At 41.9% G+C, this 9,909-nt stretch overlaps 1 protein-coding gene across 2 annotated transcripts; it reads right to left on the minus strand.

Annotated features, from left to right (window-relative positions):
- Window positions 1-3,919: 3,919 nt before the first annotated feature.
- tlx1 (T cell leukemia homeobox 1) lies at window positions 3,920-7,319 on the minus strand. Of its 2 annotated transcripts, none has more exons than XM_024294480.2 (3): window positions 6,706-7,319; window positions 5,523-5,724; window positions 3,920-4,842 (listed from the first exon to the last, which is right to left on the minus strand). In XM_024294480.2, the coding sequence occupies exons 1-3, from the start codon at window positions 7,304-7,306 to the stop codon at window positions 4,632-4,634; spliced, it is 1,014 nt and encodes a 337-aa protein (XP_024150248.2). In that variant the 5' UTR covers window positions 7,307-7,319; the 3' UTR covers window positions 3,920-4,631. The 2 variants fall into 2 exon arrangements, with proteins under 2 accessions (XP_024150248.2, XP_024150247.2); XM_024294479.2 differs by having other exon boundaries at window positions 3,921-4,842; window positions 5,523-5,760.
- Between the last annotated feature and the right edge of the window lie 2,590 nt (window positions 7,320-9,909).

Here is a 9,909-nt window from a genome sequence, read left to right on the forward strand (position 1 = left end):
CCCCCCAAGGGCAACCCACCCCACACTCCAGACAACCACTCGCCCCCACCGCGAAAGGTCCAGGGGGGGAGCAGGGCAGGGGCCGCCCACCCCCGCCGAGCAGGGGTGCACCCAAGAGAAACGGAGGCCCCAAGGAGTGATGGGGTAGGGGACAGAAGGTCGGAGGTCCCACCTTCCTTGTGTGATGCGTGCGTGTTTGCTTGTTAGAGTGTATGTTTGTGGTGTTAGAGGTGTGTGTACTAAAGGGGTGTGGTTAAAATTGGTGAGAAGGCCTTAACAGGGCATCTCCTGATTGCTCGCAGAGATGCCTCGTCACCCTCCCACCAGCGGCCCTACATGTCTATGGTGCGGTTAAAATTGGCGGGAGTGGCACTGAAAGGACATCGACTGTTTGCTGGCAGTGATGTCCAAGCACCCCCCCCACCAAGGGTCCTAAATGTCTAAGGTGCAAATAAAATCGAGGGGAGGGCCAAATCCATGCAGCGGCCACAGGAGGGGGGCCACTGGCAGGTAGTCCACCCCCCGCAGCGCACCGCAATACAGACACCCTCCCCTTCTCCCTATTGCATGTTTATAGGAAGGGGATATGTTGGGGTCAGTTTGCAGACTGACCCCCGATTGCAGACCCCTGTCCCCCCGCCCCAGGATGGGTCCAAATTCTTCCAGCCCAGGGACACATTTAGTTTTATATTTAGCATTTTTGTATTGAATCCTACTTTTCTGTCTTGAATGCAGAATTTAACTTAACTCCTGTTAACTTACTGCAAGATATTTTGACGGTAAGGTGACAGAAATTTTGTATTGAATACAAACACAAATTGTGTCGAAAGCAACAAAAAATCAATTTCACAACAGAAATGTTAAACATAAACCTAGATCAGGGGTATTCCAATCCAGGCCTCGAGGGCCGGTGTCCTACATGTTTTCCAACCAACCTTCCATTGAAGCTCCTTATTGGCTAAACATACCTGATCCTGGAAATTAGCAGCCAATAAGGAGCTTCAATGGAAGGTTGGTTGGAAAACATGTAGGACACCGGCCCTCGAGGCCTGGATTTGAATACCCCTGACCTAGATGTACTATTCATATATTTTTTTCGTTTTTTTGGAGTCAAACTAAACCACTCTGCATTTTACATTCTTCCTCAGTTCTTCTTCTTTTATCCGCTCTGTTTATAAAAAACATGCTGAAATGAAACAGAATCATTAGTTGATAAATATACTGGTTTATAAATCAGACTGAAAGAGTCAGTACCTCATCACCCACAAGCTTAAGTGCACATCTCTGGTCTGTAGTGAGGGGATTTAAAGGGACCATACCATGAAAAACCAACTTTTTGAGCTTTTATGTGTATTTTAATGTTCATTCCTCACATAAAGAACTCCAAAGTGGTATTTTGATTCATTCATACATTTCTGAGTTATCCTCTACAAACTGAGGTCTTAGCAGCAGCCCCTCCCATACCCACAAAAACGAGCAGGTCCTCACATCCTGAGGTCACAGAGTGAGACCACCCCCTCCAGGAAGAGTCTGCTCTAATAGCTCCGCCCCCAGCCTAACACCAACACTCATTTTCTCCACAGAGCTAATGATGACCAGCAAATAACTTTTATCTTAGATGCAGAATACCGTATATCTTAAAGTTGTGTCTTGAATAAATTCCAGCTCAAACAGTTTGTTACTTTAGATGCGGGGCTCCTTTAAGACCCCCTATTGGGCACAGTCGTTGAGTGTATTTTTGTTGTGAAGAAGTGTAGCGATGGCTGGCCCTACTAAGGGCAGATGTATGGTATGTGCATCCATCTTTGAAAAAAATGGATATTTATTTTTGAGGGAAAAACGAATACACGCCGCTTCTGGGGTAGGAAAAAAACTACAGAAAAGAACTACTAGTAAAATTTCATAAATGTGTTTTTTAGTGTTCCAAATGTAATATATGATCATATATATGGATATAGTTCACTCTGAAAGACTTAAGAAAATCATGGTATGACCCCTTAAATATCCTGACTACCCTGGTTCCCTGCCATCTCCATCTTACCACATTTCAAATGTGGTTAACTGCGTTTTTGTTATAGAGAAATTATTTTGGATTTTTGAGGCGGGGATGCATCAACTCAGTGGGAATTTAGCTAAAATGCTTGCAAAATACAGCTTATAATAGCACACATGATCTGTGTAACTAATAGTACATTGTTTTTTAAATGACTTGAAACATTAATAGTAGGACTTGTGACTCGACTTGAGACTTGTTGGTCTTGACTTGGGACTTGAGTGCTTTTGACTTGCGACTTGACTCGGACTTGAGGACAAAGACTTGGGACATGACTTGGACTTGCAAAACGATGAGTTGGTCCCACCTCTGCTATGTACAAATCCTCACTTGTGTTTCTGAAAGCAGGGTCATGCTGCTGCAGCCTCCTGTCTATGAAGCTCATAGAGAGCATGAGTGAGCTTCAACAGCTGCTAAATGAGTAACACTTGTTCTGGTGGGCATTAGGTCTCCCCTCAGTAAGCTGACGTCTGTGTGAATCTGAGGAACCCTTGGAGGCGTCATCAGCTCAGCACTAAGACTGGTGAGTGGATGTTGAAACTCTTCACATTCCTTTTTAAAACATTTAGAATGCTGCACTGGCCAATGTCAGTCCACACAAACACACACTCCGTCAGACTTGACAACACCACCAAACATGCACTGCAGTGTGCACGGTGAATCCAACCTGTAGTTGCTTCAGCGTGGTTTGAATCAGGTTTCTAGCAGGTTCTCAGGAATCAGGTTCATGTTTGTGTTGGACTGATTAAGGCCAGCGTTCTGCTGATTCAGTTGGTCAATACAAAACTATAAAAAATTATTTTTTTTAATCATAATAACTTTATAAAAGACTAACTGTTTTACAAAACTAAAACAGGGTTTACTGTTCAGCTTTAAAAAATGTAGTGATAAATAACCAAAAAGGGAATATTTGATTATGCTTTTCAACAAAACAGAGGAAAAAAAAACTACATGTCCCAAATATTTCTCTTTGATTTGTTTATACAAAAGTAATTGTTCACTTAATGATGTCTGCTTCTGAAATCATTTTTGTCTTAACAGATAGAGAACTTTTTAAAAATAAAACTTGGAAACAAGCAAATGTGGTAATGGCAGTGGTGATGAAGAACAATCTTCTTCCTTACATTGCTAGGCAGACTTGAACTGGGTAGATGTAGAAGTCTGTAGTGTATTTGTGTTGTTCAGTTTTTGTTACAGATGATGGACATTTACTCCTCTGTGTGAACAGTGGAACACGTATTCTACTGAGACTTGCTGAACCTGGAATGTTTGTCTGTGATCAGCTCAACTTCACTTTAGATAATAAACTATTAAGCTTTGCTTGAATTTACGATGATTGTTCAAAACTATGGAAAGAAAATAGACTCACCCCAATTTGTAATGAATTCAGAATTCTTGACTTGTAACTCAGCAGCCTTGAGGCAGCAATGAGAATAGAAAAACTTTAATGTTGAGTGTCTTAAAAATGGAAAGCCAAACTCTTCTCCCTACCCCACCATTTGAAGGGGCATTTGTAGTGATAGTGATGTCCGAAATATATTTCTAAAGATCCCACCCTTCAAGCGGAGTGATATATAGCCTTCTGTTGCGGGGGAAAACTGCATTGTGCTTTTCTTCTTCTGGGAGTGCTCTGAACCACTGAAGTTAACATTTAAATGTAAGTAATGCCTTTTTGTTGTAGTAGGACCTTTTCAAAGTTATGAAACTGCTGTTGTTATGTATATTCAAGCGCAGGAAGCTCCACACTAAAGCTAGCACAAATCCAAAAAACACAAAAACTGGGGGGAGTCTATTTTCTCTCCATAAAAACTGCCATCTATATATTAGGGACAGACACACAAACAAGCACACACAGAAAGACCAACAGATACCCACACATAACCCCCCCCCACACACACACACACCCACACACACAGACCCACAGACAGTCTGAAGTGCGTTTATTGTCTCATTAATCACTCCCGCCTGAGTGTCAGTCTTTTTATTAAATGTTGTGGTATCGACTCTCCACCTCCTGACCTGTTTTCCTCACGTGTCAGCTCAAAGTTCTGCCTCTCACACACCAGCACAATGGAGCAGCTGACAGCGGGAATCTGCATCGTCCAAACATCTGCTTTATTGCTCCTTCTTCTCATTGGCGTGTCAGAGAAAAACGCTCATACAAAATATAAAAACAAAATCTGAGTTGTACTCAATAATGTTTTCTTTCTATTTACATTCTGATGGTGTTACATGTTTTAAGACTGCTGTGTGTTACTGAGATTAAATCTTGTGTTTAAATTCATAGAAGACATTGAATCAAGTGCTTTGTTCTTCTGTCTGATGAGAAAGGCTCAAAGTTTGAGTTTCTCGTCACTGTGTAGCAACAGAGCCAACAGCTGCTCAAAGCCTCCACAGCGAAGCATTCTGGCAGACGGTGGTCCCATTTAATAAGAGAAGTGCTGAGAATCCCCATCAGCAGTGGCAGTCCGTGTCTGATGATGAACGCTGTTCCAGGAGAGTCCAAGGCCTCGTTTCCTGTCATCCTCCCAGCAGTCTCTGTGACGGCAGGGAGGTCGGTCTTCAGGCTGCATGAGCCCTACTCGCAGGCCGACACGCTGCTGATCTTCGTGGTGCTCTCCGTCCACGGCTGGAGGTTCTGCAGAGCAAACAGGGAGCTGTTTTGCAGGCACAGTGGATCTGGAGTCACCGGCTGGTTGATGGTCTTCTGGAAGGCCTCCTGCTGCAGCTGCATCAGGATCCTGTTGGCCTGCTGCCGCTCGGCCTCACGCTCCTCTGCAGTCTGCCGTCTGCATGACAGGAATCTGTGTGCTTAACATTTTCTTCAGAAAGATGGATTTATCCAGAGATGCACAAAATGCAGACTGGCTTTTGAAGAGAAGACTCAGTGTAACCAAAAGTATTCAATTAAATAAAAAAAAATCCAGTGATTTTTATTTAACTTAATTAAAAATTACTATTGAATTTCTGAAATCTCAGATTTTTCTGCTCATGAATTTTGGCCTTCAAGGTTTTTGGATTTTATCTAAAGATGTCATGGGTTATTTTCTTCTTTAATACAATCAGAAATGAATTTATTTAAACTGTAAAACCTCGAGAGTTTTAAATCACTAAAACATCGAAAATGCAAATAGTTCAGCTTTCTAATGTATTTCCATTTTAATGTATTTATTTCTATCCTACGTGGATTCCTCCAGCTCCACGCTTGTGTCACGCGCACGATTTAACCCTTTAACACTGGAGCTCTAGTGTTTATTTTCATTGATTTGCTGTAATTTTTTTAATTGTTAACACGATCATTCCAGCAGATTCTGGAGGAGAAAAGTGGCTCGCGACGCTTTTCTCCTCCAGAATCCGCAGGGATGATCGTGTACGGCTGAAACGTTACAGTATGATTTTGAGTTTAAGCGTCACCGACGCTGCTAAATATTCTAAAAGAAGTGAAGCAGGTGTGTTTGAAAGCACCGACCTCCACTTGGTGCGCCGGTTCTGGAACCAGGTCTTGACCTGCGCGTCGGTCATCTTCAGGGCCTTGGCCAGCGCCGCGCGCTCGGCCGACGCCAGGTACTTCTGCCGGTGGAAGCGCTTCTCCAGCTCGCAGATCTGCAGCCGGCTGAACGACGTCCGGGGCTTCTTCTTCTTCGGAGGGGTTCGGTTCTGGTACGGGTGACCTATACGGCGTGTTACAGTGAGGGGTGAGAGGGACACTGCACGGGGCGGAACGGAACAGACAATGGAAAGAGAAATGTTCGAACGTGAGCGCAAGGAGCAGAATCAAAGACAGTTTTTCAGTCAATATGGACATTTATGAGAATTAATAAATATTTCTAAACACTTAAAGTTCATTTTTGAAGTTTTTATGCCGCAGAAATAAAGAAAAACAAAATTCGTTAAATCGAATTTATTTCTAGTCAAAATAAAGTTGTATATATTTATTTACTTTTTTAGGCCTTCTCACACTATTCAAAAGAGCTTATCTGTGATTACAGAGGTTCAGTTCCCCCTTTTCCTATTCATTGAAGTGTCTGCGAAATTTGAATTTGGCATGGGCCAGTGAGCCATGGCGCACAGATGAATGCGTGTGAGCGGGAGTATAAGATCTTTATTTAGGGAACATTTTATGACCCGAAACTCTACCTAAATGTATGAAGGACTTCACGCGGGTTCGGTGCCAAGGAGACTGACTGGAGGCTCCAGATCACGTCAGAAACATTTCAATTTGGTGCAAAGTTAGAGCTACAAGAAAAGGGTTGCAGCACATCATCAGCGCGGAACATTATTAGACAACACTATAGTGTTATCTAATAGTGATATCTAATCCGCTTCAATCATTATGATGCTGGTTATTTTTTTAATGAACTAGTTCATTAAAAAAACAGCTTCATAATCATAGAAGCGAGATGTCAATAATTATTTGATTCATCATTTAATTTTTTATCTTGATTTTTTTAGTGGATTTTGCTTAAAACATTATTTGTATTTATTGTTACGGTATTGACATTTTTTCTTTGTTGAAGTATGAGCTATTAATTGGATATGTTTATAGGCCTATGTAAAATAATGCCCTAAACAATAAAAACGGTTATTATTATTATTATTATTATTAGTAGTAGTAGTAGTAGTAGTAGTAGTAGTATTAGTAAAGGTCATACCGCTGAATCTGTCCTTGGTGTATCTCCGGTTGCTCTCCATCCACGGGAACGTGAGCGCGTTCAGGTTGTTCACGGCTCCGCTAAGTGGCGGCGCGCTGGAATTCCCGCCACTGAGAGGCCGGTGCGCGGGGACGCGGATGACCCCGGAGGAGTTCACGTTAGTTCCGTTAACGTTTATGTTCATGTGATAGCCTCCTCCATAGGAGGTCACCCCGCACGAGCTGCCGCTGCCGCTGTATCCGCTGTTTGCGCACGGATAGTTCACGCCGCCGCCGGGGTTGTACGCAGGGTGTCCGTAGTCCGGTTCCTGGATCCTGGCCCCCAGCATGCAGCTCTGCTCCACGGTGCTGAGGATCTGATCGATGCCGAAGCTGATGGGCTCCACGTGCGCGTGCTGCTGCAGATGCGCGCCCAGCATACCGATGTGATCCATGGCGTCTCCGCGAGCCCCCGGTCTCACCGGAGGGCAGAGGAAGCTCCTTCTCCTGTCTGGCCTCCTGCTCGCTCTGCGCTCGTTATGTGGGAAGCGCACGAGCGCGCGTGTACTGCAGGGGAGTGAAGCTGGGCCCTCAAGCCCCCCCATGTTTCCCTCCCCCTCCATGTCACGCACGCACTGCCAGCAGTTTAGCTGCTGCATTTATCAGTTTCAACTAAATATTATCGGGATGTTTGCGCACTATTCGCGCACGCTCAGCAGCGAGGCCTCACAAGGATGTTCCTGAGAAGTTTGAATTATTGCTCCAACAATCGCGCGCGCGTGGACGGGGATATTTTAGACCTGGTTAGTGAATTTTTGACTGTCTCCTCAAAGTGAATAATAGTTTTATATGAGCCGACATGCATCTAAACGTTCAGATCATATTTCTGTCTTATTGATATTTTTGGCTGTAGAAATTTCCGTATTTTTAGATTTTATAATAGTCAATAACCAAAATATTGCTCTAAGAGTGGGACAATTAGAAAACAATTTCAATAAACAAATGAAAGTCACCTTGTTTAGTAGTACAAATTTATATCTTTTTTTTTTTTTTTTTTTACATTTTTGCGACTTTTTTGAACAACTTGGTAACATTGGGCAGAGAATAAAGTCGGACTTTTATACTTCCATGAGACACGAAGAAGTAATCCTCTACAAAAAGATGATTTAGCTGAAGCTCAATTTCAATGTTTGATAACGGAAACAAAAGTTAAACCAGAAACAAAGAAAATGCAAAAAGCTGAAGCCTCCAAAAATTAAAGTTCAGATTAAGTAATAAATTCCAAAAAAGAGTAATAAATTACTAATTTAAAGGATAAAAATAATTCAATATTATATTATTACAGGTTATATATTTTAAGAATATATTTATAAATATAATATATATATATATATATATATATATATATATATATATATATATATATATATCCGTGTGTGTGGTTGCTGCTGTTTTTGACTCTAACAAATTATTGCAATCTAGCTAAACGGTATAATATGTATCAATGATAAATTATTTTCGTTTAAAGGGCTCCTCTGTTCATTTATTGTTTCCGACTTGCTTACATTAATATTTTATTCTCCGCTGGTTGCCATGGGAACAGCAGGGATGATGTCTATGCGGGTCTTCGTGCGGTTGTGGGTGAGCCCTCTCTACATACAAAACCCTTGAGGTCACGTGATTTCGGACCCGCACATGCAGGCTGATTGACGGTAACGCGCTCGGCGTTGCGGCTGCTCGCACGCACCGGGCCAGTCAAGGCGTGCGAGCGCAATTAGCCCGACATAAAACATGAACCCAGGAGAATCCGCCGGGACTTCATTAGGGAGGGGGGCACTTAAACATTAATATTTGATATCAATTGAAAAGCTAACTCTTTGGCCGGCGTGGAAAGCTGCACCTCGGGTTCAAGAGGGAGCAATGAGGATCTGAAATGTTTGTGCTAATGCAACAGAGCCCCAAAGCATAAGCACATGCAGCTGCATTTGCATACACACAGTGAGGCTGTGAATGATGAAGGGTTGATGCTTTTCTTTATCATTTTCCAGCAGACTAAAGAAATCGACAGATCTGCAGAAGCACATTATCTTCTTTTTGATCTACCATTAGGACAATCTTCATTTGAGGAGCTCACACGTTGTCTTTGGACACAAAATTGAAATGCATATTGACTTCAGGTTTCTCCTGCACTTCCAGTGAGCAAATATTTCAGGCCAAAATCGTTGAGATGAATTACAGACTGAACTTTCACCAGAGCTTGTTTCTTTGAAAACATATTAAAGGAAGCAGAACAGAACTTCCTTTGTCTTCCTAACTTCCATTTGAGGTTGAATTTTTCTTTTTTTCATGCTAACATTGAAGCATTGGTTTAAAATAAATTAGATATTTTTGAAACGTGTGCAGTGACTTGAACAGAAAAATCTTAGTTATTTAGAAAGTAAAACCTGGTGTGAGAAAACAAAAAGAAAACTAATGGAATATTGTCATTGTGACAGGACACAGCTGCAATCCCCATTAGGAGGAACGAAAAAGCTTAGCTAGAAAATGGATTGAGAATGAATTTAAAAAGTTAACCTTTTAACACCCAAAGCGTCGTCAGTGACGCAAAATCTTAACCATATTGCAACTTTTTAACCGATCAACATAATTCCAGTAGATTGTGAAGAAGAAAAGCGGCATGAGTTTAAATAATTATAGTCAGTCAAAGAACATGAACACTGGGGCTCCGCTGTTAAAGGGTTAGTAATTTAACACAAAGCTGCATGTCTTATGCACAGCCATGGATTCAAAACAAAACAACTATTTATGAGTTGACTTACTTTTAAATTGACTGTGAACACTTGACTGTAAAGGTTCTTAAAGGTTCCATTAGTTCTTAGAGACTTGTAAGTTTGAAATGTTTTCTCCAAATTTAACAGAAACTATTTGAATCAGTGGAGACCGATCTGCCCACTGCGGAGAAATGGTTTGCTGGTTTGTCAAGCAGGGAGGCATGAGGTCCGATTCAGACAGTCTTTGGTAAATAATCCACAACAGAGGATCCACTGAATGAGTCTTTTTGTCATCCTGAAATGACAGATTTTAGCATGACTGACAGGATTAGTTTTAGGTTTATTTAACCCTCCTGCTCTCCTTAGCTTGTTTCCATTAAAAGTGGGGTCATCTGGACCCCCCAAGACAGTGCGCTGAACTTTTTTTTATCTTTGATTTTTGAGTTTCACTAATG

This window comes from Oryzias melastigma, linkage group LG2 (assembly GCF_002922805.2).
Source record: "Oryzias melastigma strain HK-1 linkage group LG2, ASM292280v2, whole genome shotgun sequence".
NCBI classification, from domain to species: Eukaryota; Metazoa; Chordata; class Actinopteri; order Beloniformes; family Adrianichthyidae; genus Oryzias; species Oryzias melastigma.